Source organism: Eschrichtius robustus, chromosome 7, assembly GCF_028021215.1.
Source record: "Eschrichtius robustus isolate mEscRob2 chromosome 7, mEscRob2.pri, whole genome shotgun sequence".
NCBI classification, from domain to species: Eukaryota; Metazoa; Chordata; class Mammalia; order Artiodactyla; family Eschrichtiidae; genus Eschrichtius; species Eschrichtius robustus.
The window spans coordinates 12,078,860-12,099,310 of record NC_090830.1 but is presented as its reverse complement, the minus strand read 5'-3'; the positions used below and the strand labels follow the sequence as shown (position 1 = coordinate 12,099,310).

The 20,451-nt window shown below is 41.9% G+C and overlaps 1 protein-coding gene across 6 annotated transcripts in view; it reads right to left on the bottom strand.

Annotated features, from left to right (window-relative positions):
• PCNX2 (pecanex 2) overlaps window positions 1–20,451 on the bottom strand; it is a 302,749-nt gene that overhangs the window by 92,102 nt on the left and 190,196 nt on the right. For all 6 annotated transcript variants that reach the window (XM_068547604.1, XM_068547601.1, XM_068547603.1 and 3 more), the window contains 2 exons: window positions 15,215–15,323; window positions 9,989–10,118 (listed from right to left, as the gene is read on the bottom strand). In XM_068547604.1, coding sequence (XP_068403705.1) covers window positions 9,989–10,118; window positions 15,215–15,323 — 239 coding nt within the window. The remainder of the gene's footprint in view (window positions 1–9,988; window positions 10,119–15,214; window positions 15,324–20,451) is intronic.

Below are 20,451 nucleotides of genomic sequence, written 5' to 3'. Positions count from 1 at the left end.
CTGTTTTTTGTTTTTTAGGGTTTTTAAGTATAGTTTTTAGCACTTGTTATCATTGGTGGATTTGTTTTTTGGTTTGGTTGCTCTCTTCTTTCTTTCTCTCTTTCTGTTTTTATTTATTACTTTTTAATTTTTTAATTTTTAATTTTTTTTAATTTTAATAATTTATTTTATTTTATTTACTTTTTTCCTTTCTTTCTTTTTTTTTTCTCCCTTTTCTTCTGAGCCATGAGGCTGACAGGGTCTTGGTGCTTTGGCCGGGTATCAGGCCCGAGCCTCTGAGGTGGGAGAGCCGAGTTCAGGACCTTGGTCCACCAGAGACATCCTGGCCCCATGTAATATCAAACAGCAAAAGCTCTCCCAGAGATCTCCATCTCAACGCCAAGACCCAGGTCCACTCAACGACCAGCAAGCTACAGTGCTGGACACCCCATGCCAAACAAATAGCAAGACAGGAACACAACCCCATCCATTAGCATAGAGGCTGCCTAAAATCATAATAAGGTCATAGACACCCCAAAACACACCACTGGACGTGGTCCTGCCCACCAGAAAGACAAGATCCAGCCTCATCCACCAGAACACAGGCACCAGTCCCCTCCACCAGGAAGCCTACACAAACCACAGAACCAACCTTACTCACTGGGAGCAGACACCAAAAACAACGGGAACTACGAACCTGCAGACTGTGAAAAGGAGACCCCAAACACAGTAAGTTAAGCAAAATGAGAAGACAGAGAAACACACGGCAGATGAAGGAGCAAGGTAAAAACCCACCAGACCAAACAAATGCAGAGGAAATAGGCAGTCTACCTGAAAAAGAATTCAGAGTAATGATAGTAAAGATGATCTTGGAAATAGAATGGAGAAAATACAAGAAATGTTTGACAAGGACCTAGAAGAACTAAAGAGCAAATAAACAATGATGAACAACACAATAAATGAAATTAAAAATTCTCTAGAAGGAACCAATAGCAGAATAACTGAGGCAGAAGAACGGATAAGTGACCTGGAAGATAAAATAGTGGAAATAACTACCGCAGAGCAAAATAAAGAAAAAAGAATGAAAAGAATTGAGGACAATCTCAGAGACGTCTGGGACAACATTAAACTCACCAACATTCGAATTATAAGGGTCCCAGAAGAAGAAGAGAAAAAAAAGGGACTGAGAAAATATTTGAAGATATTACAGTTGAAAACGTCCCTAAAATGGGTAAGGAAATAGTCAATCAAGCCCAGGAAGTGCAGAGAGTCCCACACAGGATAAATCCAAGGAGAAACACGCCAAGACACATATTAATCAAACTATCAAAAATTAAATATAAAGAAAAAATATTAAAAGCAGCAAGGGAAAAGCAACAATTAACATACAAGGGAATCCCGATAAGGTTAACAGCTGATCTTTCAGCAGAAACTCTGCAAGCCAGAAGGGAGTGGCAGGACATATTTAAAGTGATGAAAGGGAAAAACCTACAACCAAGATTACTCTACCCAACAAGGATCTCATTCAGATTCAACGGAGAAATTAAAACCTTTACAGACAAACAAAAGCTAAGAGGATTCAGCACCACCAAACCAGCTTTACAACAAATGCTAAAGGAACTTCTCTAAGTGGGAAACACAAGAAGGAAAAGACTTACAATAACAAACCCAAAACAATTATGAAAATGGTAACAGAAACCTACATATTGATAACTACCTTAAATGTAAATGGATTAAATGCTCCAACCAAAAGACAGAGACTGGCTGAATGGATACAAAAACAAGACCCGTATATATGCTGTCTGCAAGAACCACTTCCGACCTAGGGACACATACAGACTAAAAGTGAGGGGATGGAAAAAGATATTCCATGAAAATGGAAATCAAAAGAAAGCTGGAGTAGCAATTCTCATATCAGACAAAACAGACTTTAAAATAAAGACTATTACAAGAGACAAAGAAGGACACTACATAATGATCAAGGGATCAATCCAAGAAGAAGATATAACAATTGCAAATATTTATGCACCCAACATAAGAGCACCTCAATACATAAGGCAAATGCTAACAGCCATAAAAGGGGAAATCGACAGTAACACAATCATAGTAGGGGACTTTAACACCCCACTTTCACCAATGGACAGATCATCCAAAATGAAAATAAATAAGAAAACACAAGCTTTAAATGATACATTAAACAAGATGGACTTAATTGATATTTATAGGACATTCCATCTATTACAAATGGAATTACATTCCATTTGTAATCCAAAAACAGCAGAGTACAGTTTCTTCTCAATTGCTCATGGAACATTCTCCAGGATAGATCATATCTTGGGTCACAAATCAAGCCTTGGTAAATTTAAGAAAACTGAAATCGTATCAAGTATCTTTTCCAACCACAGCACTATGAGACTAGATATCAATTACAGGAAAAAATCTGTAAAAAATACAAACACATGGAGGCTAAACAATACACTACTAAATAACCAAGAGATCACTGAAGAAATCAGAGGAAATCAAAAAATACCAAGAGACAAAAGACAATGAAAACACGACAACCCAAAACCTATGGGATGCAGCAAAAGCAGTTCTAAGAGGGAAGTTTATAGCAATACAATCCTACCTCAAGAAACAATAAACATCTCAGATAAACAACCTAATCTTACACCTAAAGCAATTAGAGAAAAAAGAACAAAAAACTCCCAAAGTTAGCAGAAGAAAAGAAATCATAAAGATCAGATCAGAAATAAATGAAAAAGAAATGAAGGAAATGATAGCAAAGATCAATAAAACTAAAAGCTGGTTCTTTGAGAAGATAAACAAAATTGATAAACCATTAGCCAGACTCATCAAGAAAAAAAGGGAGAAGACTCAAATCAATAGAATTAGAAATGAAAAAGGAGAAGTAACAATTGACACTTCAGAAATACAAAGGATCATGAGACATTACTACAAGCAACTATATGCCAATAAAATGGAAAACCTGGAGGAAATGGACAAATTCTTAGAAAAGCACAACCTTCTGAGACTGAACCAGGAAGAAATAGAAAACAGAAACAGACTAATCACAAACACTGAAATTGAAATTGTGATTAAAAGTCTTCCAACAAACAAAAGCCCAGGACCAGATGGCTTCACAGGCGAATTCTATCAAACATTTAGAGAAGAGCTAACACCTATCCTTCTCAAACTCTTCCAAAATATAGCAGAGGGAGGAACACTCCCAAACTCATTCTACGAGGCCACCATCACCCTGATACCAAAACCAGATAAAATGTCACAAAAAAAGAAAACTACAGGCCAATATCACTGATGAACATAGATGCAAAAATCCTCAACAAAATACTAGCAAACAGAGTCCAACAGCACATTAAAGAATCATACACCATGATTAAGTAGGGTTTATCTACGGGATGCTAGGATTCTTCAATATATGCAAATCAATCAATGATGGTGATACACCATATTAACAAATTGAAGGAGAAAGACCATATGATCATCTCAATAGATGCAGAAAAAGCTTTCGACAAAATTCAACACCACCCATTTATGATGAAAAACCCTCAGAATGTAGGCATAGAGGGAACTTACCTCAACATAATAAAGGCCATATATGGCAAACCCACAGCCAACATCGTTCTCAATGGTGAAAAACAAACCATTTCCACTAAGATCAGGAACAAGACAAGGTTTCCCACTCTCACCACTATTATTCAACGTAGTTTTAGAAGTTTTAGCCACAGCAATCAGAGAAGAAAAAGAAATAAAAGGAATCCAAATCAGAAAAGAAGAAGTAAAGCTGTCACTGTTTGCAGATGACATGATACTATACATAGAGAATCCTAAACATGCTACCAGAAAACTACTAGAGCTACTCAATGAATGTGGTAAAGTTGCAGGATACAAAATTAATGCACAGAAATCTCTTGCATTCCTATACACTAATGATGAAAAATCTGAAAGAGAAATTAAGGAAACACTCCCATTTACCATTGCAACAAAAACAATAAAACACCTAGGAATAAACCTACCTAAGGAGAAAAAAGATCTGTATGCAGAAAACTATAAGACACTAATGAAAGAAATTAAAGATGATACAAACAGATGGAGAGATATACCATATTCTTCGATTGGAAGAATCAACATTGTGAAAATGACTATACTACCCAAAGCAGTTTACAGATTCAATGCAATCCCTATCAAACTACCAATGGCATTTTTCACAGAACTAGAACAAAAAATTTCACAATTTGTATGGAAACACAAAAGACCCCAACAGCCAAAACAATCTTGAGAAATAAAAACGGAGCTGGAGGAATCAGGCTCCCGGACATCAGACTATACTACGAAGCAACAGTCATCAAGACAGTATGGTACTGGCACAAAAACAGAAATATAGATCAGTGGAACAGGATAGAAAGCCCAGAGATAAACCCATGCACATATGGTCACCTTATCTTTGATAAAGGAAGCAAGAATATACAGTGGAGAAAAGACAGCCTCTTCAGTAGTGGTGCTGGGAAACCTGGACAGCTACATGTAAAAGAATGAAATTAGAACACTCCCTAACATCATACACAAAAATAAACTCAAAATGGATTAAAGACCTAAACATAAGGCCAGACACTATAAATCTCTTAGAGGAAAACATCGGCAGAACACTCCATGACATAAATCACAGCAAGATCTTTTTTGACCCACCTCCTAGAGAAATGGAAATAAAAACAAAAATAAACAAATGAGACCTATTGAAACTTAAAAGCTTTTGCACAGCAAAGGAAGCCATAAACAAGACGAAAAGACAGCCCTCAGAATGGTAGAAAATATTTGCAAACGAAGCAACTGACAAAGGATTAATCTCCAAAATATACAAGCAGCTCATGCAGCTCGATATCAGAAAAACAAACAACCCAATCCAAAAATGGGCAGAAGACCTAAATAGACATTTCTCCAAAGAAGATATACAGATTGCCAACAAACACATGAAAGGATGCTCAACATCACTAATCATTAGAGAAATGCAAGTCAAAACTACAATGAGGTATCACCTCACACCCGTCAGAATGGCCATCATCAAAAAATCTACAAACAATAAATGCTGGAGAGGGTGTGGAGAAAAGGCAACCCTCTTGCACTGTTGGTGGGAATGTAAATTGATACAGCCACTATGGAGAACAGTATGGAGATTCCTTAAAAAACTAAGAATAGAACTACCATATGACCCAGCAATCCCACTACTGGGCATATACCCTGAGAAAACCATAATTCAAAAAGAGTCATGTACCATAATGTTCATTGCAGCACTATGTACAATAGCCAGGACATGGAAGCAACCTAAGTGTCCATCAGCAGATGAATGGATAAAGAAGATGTGGCACGTATATACAATGGAATATTACTCAGCCATAAAAAGAAACGAAACTGAGCTATTTGTAGTGAGGTGGATGGACCTAGAGTCTGTCATACAGAGTGAAGTAAGTCAGAAAGAGAAAAACAAATACCGTATGCTAACACATATATATGGAGTCTAAAATGGTTCTGAAGAACCTAGGGGCAGGACAGGAATAAAGACGCAGATGTAGAGAATGGACTTGAGGACACGGGGAGGGGGAAGGGTAAGCTGGGACGAAGTTGAGAGAGTGGCATTGGCATATATACACTACCAAATGTAAAACAGATAGCTAGTGGGAAGCAGCCGCATAGCACAGGGAGATCAGCTCGGTGCTTTGTGACCACCTAGAGGGGTGGGATAGGGAGGGTGGGAGGGAGATGCAAGAGCGAGGGGATATGGGGATATACGTATACGCATAGTTGATTCACTTTGTTATACAGCAGAAACTAACACAACAATGTAAAGCAATTATACTCCAGTAAAAATGTTAAAAAAAAATACTCTGACATAAGGGGATTTATAAACACCAGGCACTATTATTACAGTGCATTTGCTGTTGTTGCCTGTAAATTAAATGGAGACACCAGGCCGAACTCATCAAGACCAATCTTAAAGACCTTCTTAGTTAAGAACAGTTTAATAGTGCATAGCCTGATGGTGGCGAATGAAATCCAGATTACGATTTCCTTTCCCTTTTATATAATATTGTTGGATTTAATTCACTTAAGAAATAGTTACAGAACATCTTCTGTGTGCGTGGCCCCGTAGGGACACAAAGATGAAAAAAAACAAGTCCAGGCTTGGAGATAGAGTCAGTCCACACCAATCCTTGGTACAATTTACTGATGGTCACAGAGCAAATTTATTTTCCAAAGGTGACCACTACAGTACCTCTCATCCCACAAGTCCTTCCTGAACCTTCCATTCATCCATCAGGAGGCAGAATATGACTCCCCTCTTTGTGAGTCTGTGTGCGTGTGGGTGGAAGTGGAGGGGTTGGGGGAGGGAAGGGCACTCGGTGAGAAGGGCACAGCCGAGGGAGGGCTGGGAATGAAAAATCCACAATATGCGATGTATGAAATAGTACTGTGGGAGATTAGGACTGAGGTGAGGTGGGTCTATATTTGTGCTGTCCTATATGATAGCCTCGAGTCACATGCGGCTACTTAAATGTAAATGAATTAAAATTCAATAGAATTAAAACTTCAGCCACACTAGCCCTGTTCCAAGTGCTGGGAGGGCTCCCATATTGGACGAGGTAGATACAGAGCATTTACATCAGTGCTGCGCTCTGAGGTACGTCTCCTTGTCGCCCAGGCAGCAGTGTCCCACCGCGGGCTTCTGAGACAGTGGGACCTGGTGCTGTGTCTGGGGAATCAACCAGAGAGCAGGTTAGTTAGGTGGGCAGAGGACACGTTTGTCACCAGCCCCCAGTGAGGAGCAGCGTTGGAGAACAAAAAGTCTGCGGATTTCAAGACAGCCCAGGCTGGGGAAAACAGACGGGCCAGAGTCACCAGGTAGCTGGTGATTTACTTATCGGCCCCATAGAGTATGAAAGCGGTTCCGTCACAGTACAGGGCTCGCTGGAGACTTGCAAAAACCAAAGGCAGCTTTAGGAGGTCTGGAAGAAAAATCAAAGGGCTGGAAAGTGAAGGAGCAGGGGTGGAAAGGAAGAGGAGGCCAGGAGAGGGGACGGCAAGTGCCTCTCATCACACCCCCCGGGTGGGGCTGGCGACCCTGGTACCCACTGGCAGATCGTGCTCACTGTCGTGAGAGGGGAGAATATCTCTCAGTCAGTGGCGGGACAGCTAGTAAACAATTAATCAATTACCCTAACAACTGCTTCTCTGTATCAGGCTGAAAAGAAAGCAGTAGGAGCAGCTACAGAGACACTCACAAATAAGAACAGGAAAAGTCATTAGTGTTTGAAATAAAAACCAACAGTTTCAGATACAGAGAATGGGCTTTCCAGAGGGCTTGCAGGGATCCAGATGAGATTTCCTGCCATTTCTTTTCCTGGTACCCACCACTCTTACTGTCCTGAATTCCATCACTGATCTTTTATTTTTTTTTTTAATTTTATTTATTTATTTTATTTATGGCTGTGTTGGGTCTTCGTTTCTGTGCCAGGGCTCTCTCCAGCTGTGGCAAGCGGGGGCCACTCTTCATCGCGGTGCACGGGCCTCTCACCATCGCGGCCTCTCTCGCTGCGGAGCACTGGCTCCAGACGCGCAGGCTCAGTAATTGTGGCTCACGGGCCCAGCTGCTCCACGGCATGTGGGATCTTCCCAGACCAGGGCTCGAACCCGTGTCCCCCGCATTGGCAGGCAGATTCTCAACCACTGCGCCACCAGGGAAGCCCCATCACTGATCTTTTAAGCAGATGACCACAGGGCTCTGTGTTCTGAGGCTTAACACAAGTTGACAAGAGACTTTCAGCTGGCTGCGTTCGGCATGAGCATCTCTCCCCACCCCTCAGGGGGACTGAACATTTTCCCCACCTTGACTCCTTCAGAGAGACCTAGGAAAGGCAGGATGTCCCTATGCGTTGCCATGGACTCTGCTCTCCCCTTCTCATCCTAGGACAGCCGACCAAAGCCCCCGCGTGCAACAGAGTGCTACACTGGGGGGAAGAACGGATCACAACATCATCAATTCTTTGTGAGACTGAATAAGGAAACACTCTAGCAGCCCAGACTTTTAAGTAACCCACACAAACGGACAATTCAGACCTCGGTGTACGGTGCCGAGCAGGTAGCTGAATCTTGGCAGGGAGGAGGCTAAATAAGAAAATACCAAACTTGCGTTGCACAGGCGTTAGGATGTCTCCCCTCAATAAAAGCATCTCACAAAGATTTCTCCATTCCCCTTTCTACTGGGGAAGCTTAACACCCCCTCCAGCTCAGAGCGGATGCGTTTTGCTTATCAAATTCTCCCCCCCCGCCAAAAAAACTGGTTCCTAACTTATCTGAGAATAGGAGACAAAAAGAAATCTTTTGTGTTACAGAGCACGTTTAAAATATCTTGCACTTTCCTGCATAGTTAAAAGCACACGAGATTGCCACACTTCTTATTCACAGCGTTTGCACTTTCCGGAAGTGCGATTTTTAAGAGCTCCACAAATGTCCCCCAAATTGTTTTCTCCTTAAAAAGCATAAAGACAAGCCAGTGCTGGTGGTTTTCTTTTCCTTCTGACTCTGTAAATACTCACGGCATCTCTTTAGACAAATGCCAAAGAGGACTCTTGTTTACGTGTACATTTCAAGACGGCTTCACTTGCACAGCAAAAAGCCCACCTCTCTTAAAAGATGAGGAATCTGTGGGGCACACAAGGGGCCTTCCCCACCTCTTGGTGGTCTCCCAGCACTGGCTTACCTTGGGGTGCTCCGGTTTGGTTGGATTTCCCCCAGGACCCGTAAATGTGAGGTCCCGGGGATGGGATACCTGTTAGCATGGGTCAGGTGGGGACAGGGATTCCATGCAGGGCAATCAGAGGAGAATCCCACCAGCGCACGCCAGCACGATGCTTACTTTGTTCTAGGTGCTTTAGGTCTATTAACTCGTATTCTCCCCACAAGGCTGTGAAGTAGGCCCTATTCCTTTGCTCCCATTTTACAGAAGAGGAGAGAGGCCTTGAGGTCACCAGCACCGAGGGTGGAGGCGAGGTGTGAGCCCAGGCAGGCTGGCAGCCCAGGCTGTGTTTTCATCACGACGCCCCACCGCCTGCCCCAGAAGGACGTGCATCTTCCGTGCACATAAACCGTCTAACCACGCAGACCTCCTAACTTAACGTTGGCCTCTGTGAGACGTGAAGGGCGCATTGTAAAGTGGCAAAGCAGCGGAAAAGGTAGACACGTTACAGAAGATGGATTAGGGCTTGGACGCAACAGCCCAGGTATGGCTAGTAAATTAGGGCAAATGAGATCTGCAACAGAAGACGACCCCAGCTGGAGACAGGCTGGCTCGCCCCACCTCCTCCTCTGGCTGTTCTCAGGCCCTCCCCCGACAAATCATTAACAACTCTTGAATGTTACTCAGGGAACCATCACTCCTCCCTTCCCACCACTCCTGAAAAAAAATCACTGCCCTCGCTCCATCACTGTTTGCTTGAGGAAATTTATGACCGACTGGTCTAAACAGTCAAGACAAAGTGCAGAAATCATCTTCTACAAGTTTAATGATGCTCAGAAAAAATGGTATGCTCTCCTATGTTGAGCTGTGATGCATGTACACTTGTTCATGACATGTATATTTCGAAGGCCCACAGAAGGGAGCCGTGCCCCCCAGGGGTAATCTCATCCAATGACAGGACCACGGCTCCTGAGACAACCTCTCTGAGGGCAACTGCTGAGAGTGGGTGGTGATATCTCACTTTCCTTCACAACTGGTGAAACCTAGACTAGTACCTGACTGCAAATTTGCCATCAGTCAGGCTTGGTCCAGAGCCTGGAAGCCCCCATGCTGAATGGATAACAGGGTGGGTGGAGGGAGCTTGCTAGGGCTGCCCCACAGGAGGGCAAAGCATGAAGCCTGGACTTTTCATAGACAAAGGTCAAGGAGCATCCTGAACACGAATCCTAGGAAAGCAAGTCAGCAACAATTTTAGGATCTTACTTGTAGTTTTTCTCCCAGAACTTCACTGGCCTGACATACGATGTGATAAAAATGACACTCCCGAGAAACGGGCTCAGCGGAGTAGAAAAGATCGACGTAGCAAACGCCTGAAAGAAAAGCAAGGCAGAATCTGAGGACTTTGAGTTAAGGGGAAAAAAAGTGTTCATGATTATTCTTCTACATAGTATTTGCGATTTTGACTAGTTCATATGAAAGCCATTTTCTCACCAAGGAAAGAAAGAAGGGCCTACCCGTGATCTCTCTATGTACGTATTTGGAAATATAAAACTTTCAGTAATATCCTGCTCATTTCACCACCATGAAAACCAAATGATTCTCATAAAAATCCCAGCAGTCTCAGCATGATTCATGGCAAAGATTTAATATCTAAGATTTGAAAAGAACAGTTTCTTTTTACTGAGATATTGTTAGCTGAACCAAACACACTGTGGTACATTTACTAAAGTATCAAGCAACTTTATAAATAATTAAAATTAAATTACACTTTGAAAGTAAATAAATAACATTGTTTGGGAAGATAGCATCTCCATTCCTCAAAGAATCTTTTCCCACTATTCAAAAATATGTATTTTTTTAATCATACACTGAACACCAATGGCTCAATTCAACTCATGTCTGGTTTATAAGCTAAAAATGTGTATACAAGTCACAGCATGCTGTAGGCTAAGTCACCACCCTAGCACTCTGTATGGGTTTCCCACTTCTTGGCATGCCTCACTTTTACACACTCTGATCAGAAATGTAATTGTTCAATATTAAAATTAGTATGGCTCTAACTTTTGGCTTAAGCCCAACTAATTGATCTCTGGAAATCTGGGGGAGGTGCCAGAAGGGCTGGTCCCTCCCCAGTCTCACTCCATCACTGGAGAACTTCTCCCAGCTGTCAATTACGGGGCCTGTGATGTGTTAAAGTCAGAGGGAACAGAGGTGGCAGAGGTCAGTGGGGGGCCAGACTGCCCAGGTTTTACATATGCACATGGTTCCTTGTCCTTCAGGGTGAGGGCTGGGAGGGTTCTACGGCAGGTCTGACCCGATCTCCTACAAGGCTGATTTTCCTACCCGGAAGCGGACGTGGCTGCACAAACGGAGGTCTTGTTTTTTAGCCCATGTTTAAAAAGTTCTGGCAGAAAGTAAGAAATGCCTAAATGTCTGTCACAGATAGGAAGATTCTGTGTTTCATTACCTACCAGAGCACAGAAGGGCTTTCCCATATTATCAGTGGCAGGGCTTAGTTATGTGATAGGGGCCCTCACAGCCCCACTTACGTGTAAATACAGAGCAGGGAGTGAGCCTTGCTTGTCTACAGGCACTTCCCGGTGCATTTTCATAGATTTAAGCTCAGAGTTTTCCTTCAGGGGTAGCTGTGCCATTTTTTTTTCAATTTGCTATTTATTTCCAAACTTCTTCAGAAGTGAAATAACACATCCTCCATTAATAGTGTTGAATTGTCTGGGTATCAAAAAGATCTCGATTGTGCTACAATTTCAATCCGATTCCTTTTATTTTGACCTAGGTTCAAACGCAGAACTCCAGAATAAGGAGCTACTATGATATCTATCATCACCCATCAGTTTCTTCTTCATCGGGAAGCTGGAAAGATCTAAACACCTCTGCCACAAAATATACCAATGTAACTATTCCCCTTGTCACAGGAAGAAAAAAAGAACTTCATGGGAGATGTCATCGAAGGAAGGTACTGAAAAACCCTGAGAAAGCAGAGCGGGGTCACAGGGGAGATTCCTGAGGGAGGGTGTTGGGTGAGGGGAAGGTGACAGGGGGCACTGCGGGGTTTGCAGAAGATCCAGGACAAAGTTAAGTGGAGCCGGGGCTGGGTAGGAGGCTGGGTGGGCTGGCACTGCCGTTCTTTTTGATTCTAAACATTTCCCCAAAGATTATGTTATCCGTTTTTTAAATGCCAGAAACAGTTATCCAGAAATTAAGAAACGAAGAAAATAGTGTTAGCCTATAAATAAAGTTCAAATTTGGGAGGAAAGGAAATGAAGCTTAACAGGTCAGAGGTAGGGCAGAAGTGAATAGATGGCCTCAAAGGTTAGTTTATTTAGGGAAGATCAGAAAAGAAATATAGCGCTCTTGGGGAAATACGCAAGATCGTGACTGTAATGGCTAAGGCAGTCCCGAGAAATATGCAGCCTTCTTTATTTTTTGAGGGCCAAGAGGTGGGCCAAAGGGCTAGATGGAACTCCTTAAAAAGCTTCAGGTTTATCTGAGTACATTTAAAATGAAAATATCAACGTTAATACTTAAAAAAAACAACTGGAAGCTCAAAAGGATATACCAAATAGAAAGCGGCCTTTCCAATACACACATTTAACAGAGCTAATACGGCTAAGTCTGTCTAATTATTAGAAAACAATGGTCTTGCATGGTCTCTACACATATTAAAAGGGTGAGCATGCCTATCTTTCCCTGGAGGTTACAAGCTCAGAAGCTAACAGAGGCTACCGAGGGAGAAAACATGCTAGGACTGGAAAAAGCAATTTAATAAACAGTGCCCCGCTGGCCTGAAAGTTAATTCAATTCCAAAATGGAGCAAATTAGCCCCTTCTCAAAGCCAGGATGGAACCCACAGCTTCTTAATAGAGTGATAAAATCATTAACATTTCAAAATTAGTCAAGATCCAGGGCTGGCATTTAGGAACCTGATAGCCTTGTCTTGATGGCATATATATCTGGTTTCTTAAACGATCTCATTATATTCTGCACGGTATGATGTTGGGATCCACATAGCAAATAGCTACCTTTACAACTGATCCAGGATGGGAAAGTGTCTTTGGGTGATGGGGTAGGGGCGCTGGAAGCCCTGGAAGCCATCACACAACTGCAGTGGTCAGGTTCCCCGGCCACCTCGAAGGGTCTGTAACTTAGCAGAGGCAGGAGGTGGGTTTCACTGACGGGAACAGTTTTAGGCACAAAGCACTGGGACCAATTGTATTCTAAAACCAAATGCCCAATAAAATCTGCATCTCAGATGTGTTCAATTTCTCAAGAGAACCAGTCCATCCATCGCGAAAGTACTTAGATTTAACGCCCACTGTGTTCAATCTGAGATGGATGCCAGCGCTGTCTTTATCCTTAGAGGAGACACTAAGTGCCAGATACCATGTGTTTGTGTGTGACCCCTCAACACACATAAAGGTCAGGTAATTGAAAGTTACAGCTTCCAGAACAGTTTTAATTCGGCTACGGAACTACAAGGAGTAATTAGTATTACCAGACTCATCCAACAAGGCATAAGGAGCCACAAGAAATGCTACAGATCTATGTGAGACCAAAGTTAGAATAAAACTGGGAACCACCACTTCAAGTTTTAAGTTCTTAGTGCAACTCCTCAACTGCAAATTTACATCCATCTCATCATTTTCATTTAATAAACAGGCTTTAAATTCTAGACAGGATACCCGAGACACATACCAGAAATAAATAAGAATCCCCTCACTCTTTCACCTCACTCGGTTTTAAGGGATTCCGTTTAGAAAAACTAAACTGACTGGCATTCTAGAAAACGACTGCCGTTATAGGAAAGGGGTGATACGCAAGCTCACGCTTTTGCGATCACTTTTCCTGAGCTTGTTCCTCCAAATAACCGTGAAACACTTTACAAATATCAGTGCAGGTCTAAGAATAGGAACACGGAACAATGTGCATTGTGAGGACAGCTCTGGGTATGCTTAATAATTAAAAAAAAAATAAGTTGGAAGGACAGCATTTTTTAAAAATCTAGAATGTATTATCACAATGAATATACCATGTCTGTTTCTATCCCTGTACCCAAAGTTGAGATCCCAGGGGTTCCTTAAGAACTGTCTTCAGGAGCCTTATGTAACCTTCAGGAAAGAAAGCCCTGTTTGGCCATTAAAACCGGCTCACAGCACCCCCAGTGGATGCCAGCCGAGAACTGCGCTTCACACACATCAGTGGATGAGAATCCCAGTAAGGCTTGTGAAGATGGAGATTCCAGGGTCCCCGCCACGAAATGTGATTTTAAAAGTATGTGCTGACCTCAGGAATCTACTTTTTTAAACAAGCTCCTCCGAGGATTCTGATCTAAGGAGTCCCTGAACCACATCTCGGGAAATACAAATTCAGAAAGTATAAATTCACTGGGGGGACTTCCCTGGTGGCGCAGTGGTTAAGAATCCACCTGCCAATGCAGGGGACACGGGTTCGAGCCCTGGTCCGGGAATATCCCACATGCCACGGAGCAACTAAGCCCATGCGCCACAACTACTGAGCCCACGTGCCACAACTACTGAGCCTGTGCTCTAGAGCCCGTGCTCTGCAACAAGAGAAGCCACCGCAATGAGAAGCCCGCGCACCGCAACGTAGAGTAGCCCCCGCTCGCCACAACTAGAGAAAGCCCGCGTGCAGCAACGAAGACCCAACGCAGCCAAAAATTAAAAAAGAAAAAAAAAGAATATTTTTGTTTAATCGCTCTCTTCAAGAGTATTCCTGATTTTTCTCTTTCTCCCTCTCTCCAAACACACACACAAACAGATACACACACACACACAATTTAGCTATCTGTGTCAAAGTGATCTTTAGAAGGAGCATGTCAAGTTGTTTTGAAGTAAATTAAACTCATTATCATTATGGAAACACTTAAAAATAGACAAGGAAACCAAACAAAACTACAAATGATAAAATTAGGCTCCTTGGCTAATGATAACAAAACCATAAATTTTTTTTTTTTGGTCTTCAAAAATATTTGGGTAATTCTGTTTGTGCCCAATTCTGGGTTTTTGAACATTCCTCAAGTATAAGATAACCAAACTATATTATAATATAATGTTATATGATCGATAATAATATATCAATCCTATCCACAAAGTTTAACAACAGCAAATCAGTTCGCGCTATTTTGCACAAGTCAACCAAATCATTTAAGCGGTGACTTTCCATTTAAAAGACATGATATCTTCACGGAGATCTGGTCATGGGAAACGGAAAAATCAGAAGAAATCAAGTCATTCCTGAATATGCATTAAGAAACAGGTAGAGTTCCGAATTAAGAAATTTCTTTTAAGGCTAAGTACCTAAAGGGAATCCACAGTGCCTCCCCAGATCCCCATTAAGATGTAATCTTAAAGACTTTAAAACCCTTTTACTGCCAGAGTTCAATGAAAAGCTTGCATCCGTAAAATGTGACTCTCAGCTCGGAGGTGAAAACAGAAGCAGAAAGGATACGAGGAATTGCAAAGAACTGAGCGAACACGTGAAATGAGGAACCCCAGGCCATCTGCCAGGGAGCCGTGTAGGTCATGACGAACTGTAGCTTGTGAAGCAGGTCCCCGAGCTGAAAGCAAAAGAAGAGACAGAGATTCATCAGTGCTGACAACCACAGTGACAGCTGTGTCACAGTCAAAGTGCCTGCATTAAAGTTAGGAAGGGGCAGTGAGACTATTGCTTGTCATCTTACTCTTACCTTCCTTCGTCCCATAAGCAAGGCAGCTGTTTAAGGATATTTTCAAACAGCAACAAGATGATCAGAAGTAATGTTGTGTGGTTAATTTCACCAGGTTAATGATCTCAGCCCATAAATATGGTGTTTCTTAGAGGAACACTCACAGCTTGGTCCTTCCTCCTTCATATTGGGTCTTTCAGAAGGAGATTCATACAAAACCCCATCACGATGGACATCGTTCAAGTTTTTGTGTATGGATTTCAGTTTTCCTCTTCAGCCACTCTTGCTGGAGAAAATCGCCCCATACCGCTTTGCAGCATTGCAAGTTACAAAGCGCTTTAGAAAGCCAAGATAGGATATGGGAGCCGTTGCATTTGCTAGACAAGCTTGCACAGGAGAAAGCTGAGTTCTGGAGAGAAGTAGGGGGTGGAGAGAAGAGACCTTATGTGGCCTAAGGATGAACATGAGGGGAAACATGCTCAGTGGTTTGGGCTGGAGATCCAGACTATGAATGTGCCGAGGAGGATGGAGAGGGTCCCTGGCTGTAGACCCCTGCTTTGTGGAGAGAAGTGACAGATGGACCCCAGATGTGAAATTCTATAGCTGTCACTTCTAGACACAGTCAGGAAGTATCCTACCAACAAGCTTTCCGAACTTGACATACGCTCTTCATCCATAATGGAGACTTCATTTTTTTTTTTTTATTGAAACATAGTTGTTTTACAAAGTTGTGTTAGTTTCAGGTGTACAGTTTAAAGTGATTCAGTTATACATATACATATATCCACTCTTTTTCAGATTCTTTTCCTTTATAGGTTATTATAAAATATTGAGTAGAGTTCCCTGTGCTATACATTTGGTCCTTATTAGCTATCTATTTTATATATAGTGGTGTGTATATGTTAATCCCAAACTCCTATTTGTTATCCCTCCACCTCCCCTTTGGTAAACACAAGTTTGTTTTCTATGTCTGTGAGTCTGTTTCTGTTTTGTAAATAAGTTCATTTGTATCATTTTTTTATTAGATTCCACATATAAGTGATATCATATGATATTTGTCTTTCTCTGTCTGACTTACTTCACTTAGTATGATAATCTCTAGGTCCATCCATGTTGCTGCAAATGGCATTATTTCATTCTTTTTTACAGCTGAGTAATATTTCATAATAACGGAAACTTCAAATGGCATGATCTGTTTGTTCCTAGACTGGTTAGTGTACGAGACAGTGAAATACATTCACCAGAGCCACGATGTGAAAAGAGAAAAAGATAGAATTCTTAATTAGGCTCAGTAGGTGTTACACAGAACATCAGAAGACCACAATGAAAAGAAGGCAAAGGCTGGAAAATGGGACCATTGAGGAAAGGTCCAAGGAACCAAGATAACTTAGCCTTTCAGTGAAAGGCCAATCTTGTAATTTTGGAACCAAAAGATGAGGTTATCCTGAGCTGTTTAATCAAAGTGTCATGAGGGAAAAATGAGGTTAATGAGAATCCTCTCCAAGTCTTCCTCTCACTATTCTTGTCTCACCACATTCTCATCAATATCCTGGGTTTGGAGAATAACTTTAAACATCCTTGGACTGGCTACAGAAGACGAACCACGGATAAATGTTCTCTCAAAGGCACAGCAAACTTGGAGTTCTTAAGAAGTGACTGGCATCTGGTTGTGCACAGAAGCCTGGGGTCTAGATGTGTCCACTGGGGACCCTACTCACAAACCTAGCAGGGAAGAATCGGAGGCAGAGAGAAGGAAGGGAAGGGGGACAGAGAAAAAGAGAAAGAGGAGAGAGCGAGAGGGAGAGGAAAGAAATGGAGACCGTGGGGAGGATTAAGGGAGTATAAAAAAAAAAAGAGGGGGTGAAATGGAGGAAGATGATGTGATTGGACCAGAAGAACTGTGAAGGAATGTGAATTCTGGGAAAGAAAAACAAATGGTTTTTTCCTAGTACCTTTTCACTTTCTTCCCTCTATCTCACTGACACCCACCAGAGACCTGATTTCAACTGGCTTCTGAGTTCTTTCAAAAAGGCCACTTCAGTTTTAATCCTGCGGTTGGTTTAAGCTTCTTGAACCCTGGATCTGGATGGGACTCCACAGCTGCCAATGCCTTTGAGGTGCTGACAGTTGAGAGAAGAGCAGTTTACTCTCTTATGTCAGCTTGAGGCTGTATCTCTTAGGTTCACATAAAGATTAGTCCTCTCCCAAACCGTGGTTCAGAAGGATACATGCACCCCAATGTTCATTGCAGCACTATTTACAACAGCCAAGACATGGAAGCAACCTAAATGTCCATCAACAGATGAATGGATAAAGAAGATGTGGTACATATACACAATGGAATATTACTCAGCCATAAAAAAGAGTGAAATAATGCCATTTGCAGCAACATGGATGGACCTACAGATGTTCATACTACGTGAAGTAAGTCAGACAGAGAAACAAATATCATATAATATCGCTTATATGTAGAATCTAAAAAATGATACAAATGAACTTATTTACAAAACAGAAACAGACTCACAGACTTAGAAAACAAACTTATGGTTACCAAAGGGGAAAGTTGGGGGGGAGGGATAAATTGGGAGTTTGGGATTGACATATACCCACTACTATATATGAAATAGATAACCAACAAGGACCTACTGTAGAGCACAGGGAACTCTGCTCAATATCCTGTAAAAACCTAAATGGGAAAAGAATCTGAAAAAGAATAGATGCATGTATCTGTATAACTGAATAATTTTGCTGTATACCTGAAACTCATACAACATTGTTAATCAACTATACTCCAATCTAAAATAAAAATTTAGAAAAATTACTCCCCACCACCTTATTTCCCAGCAGTCTATAGGTGATTTGGGCAGACAGGCCTAACACAGACTCAAACTCTTGACTCACTTCTCTTAAAAGATAATGATTTCCTTTCAAGGCCAACACCATTTCCATTCATTCCCACCATTAATTCAACCAGCGGAGGAGCATATTAGTTACAAAACAGAAGACATTCAAACACATGACTCTAGATTACATGGAAAGCAAACGTCCTGAGAAGTGGGGATGGACTCTTTTGTATTAACTTGCTCCTTTATGCCCTAACCCAACTCTATCAGGCAAATGCCTCTGGCTTTGAAATATTCTAGTCACAACACTGCTAAGGATTCTTAGTCTGCTTATTAAGAATTAGTCCTGTGACTCATGCCTAGGTGAAAATTGCCAAGCATGAGCAAGATTACCTTATGTGATGTATGACCCCCTAGCTGCCCGGAAAATGAATCACGGGTTTTGGAAAGTTACTCCTGTTGGGGTTTCAGTGTATGACTATATCCTGGGAGGCTTTTAAGCCACCTCCTGGAAAAGCTGATAAATAGGTCCAGGCATTGCAACTACAATCAGACAGGCAGCCCCAGGGAAAGCGTCATCTGAAAGTTTAAAGCGCTAACAAGTTAAACTTTGCTACGTTATGATTAAATGAATACATTACAATTATTTTTTGCTTAGCACAGCGACTTGTATTTACACATAAGCAAAACCAGTAATCAGACACATGTGCTCTCATGCTCTAATTGCAGCCAAGGCCCCAGGTATCTTTGCTCTTTTCCTATGTCTCTCTTGGCCTCGTTTTTTGTTTGTTTGTTTGTTTGTTTTTGTTTTTTTTTTGTGAACATTGTGAAGAATAAAATACAAGCTTTGTAAAAGATGTTCAATATGTAGCTCATCAAATAGACTCTGCTGTTCTTAATCACTGAAGCCAGATCTCCCAAATGCTAGCTCTTTACATACCAATGATTCCTCCACAACTCAGTAATTTAATGATCCTCCAGGAAGCCCACCAGAAAAAGGATGTGCTGGGGATGTGTCAGATGTCAACACAGCACAGAGCATGGGCCTGAGGGCACGCTGCCCGGGTTTCAATCCCACCTGGCACCTATCACGGGGTTGATAACAGATCCTCCCCACACTGTCATTTTGAGGATTAAATGACTTCATCTTTGTTAAGTGCGGAGTTTAATAAATACATGTTAGGACAGGTGGATATCTTATTTTGAGGATGTATTTGCTCACAATCAGGAAATTCTAGGGCCCCTCCTCTAAGCAACTGAAACTTGACTAACTCCAGGACCTCTTATTTTGCAGAGGAGGAAACCAGACTCAGAGAGGCCACGTGGGCTGCTTAGGGCAGACCGTGAGTCACTCTGGCCCCCAAATCCAGAGGTTGAAATTCCTGGTTCTCTGCCTGGTGATAGACATTTCTACCTCCCAAACTTACCATGTCTCCCTGAAGCCATGAGCCTTCCTGGAAGGACAGCAGCCGGAAGCAGCTGAGGAAAGGTCTCCTCTACCTACACCTTCCTGTTGACAGCAACGGGGCAGGGTCACAAGTGAGAAGGTGACAAATCGGAGCTGCCCAATTTGTCACTATCAGGGACCTCTTCTCCATGTACACAGTGATGGAGGGCTATGACCTGTCCTGGAATGCCCTTTTCAGTACAAACGCCCAATGAACAAAAGATGACACCACCCAACAAGCCCAGTGACATTCAAGTTGTCTCAACATGGCAGGCTGCTGGGTTACCTGTGCTTCTTAAGAATGGATGGCTCCAAGAAGATTGACATGGCTGACATATTTTATTCCTAAAAGTGGGGGGAGGTGCGCTCCACGTTAAAAGACTCAACTTCAAATTTTCCCTTTACGCTTCTTCCTTCTCTTCTAGGGTTAAGTCAGATGGAAAAAAAATGAAAAATTTGTGGGTATCCAAAAATTGATGTCTAAGCACAAAAGGAAGCTTAAATATTGATCATTAATGAGAAGCATTACAAGAGGCACTTTCTGTACCGTATTAGGCCATTGTGTATAAATTAATAACACATTTAAGATGATTTAATGGAAACAACAACACTAACATTGCCACGTGCAGCATACATAGCATTACACTGAAGTACTTTTAATTTTTATTTTATATTGGAGTAGAGTTAATTAACAATGTTGTAATAGTTTCAGGTGTACAGCAAAGTGAAT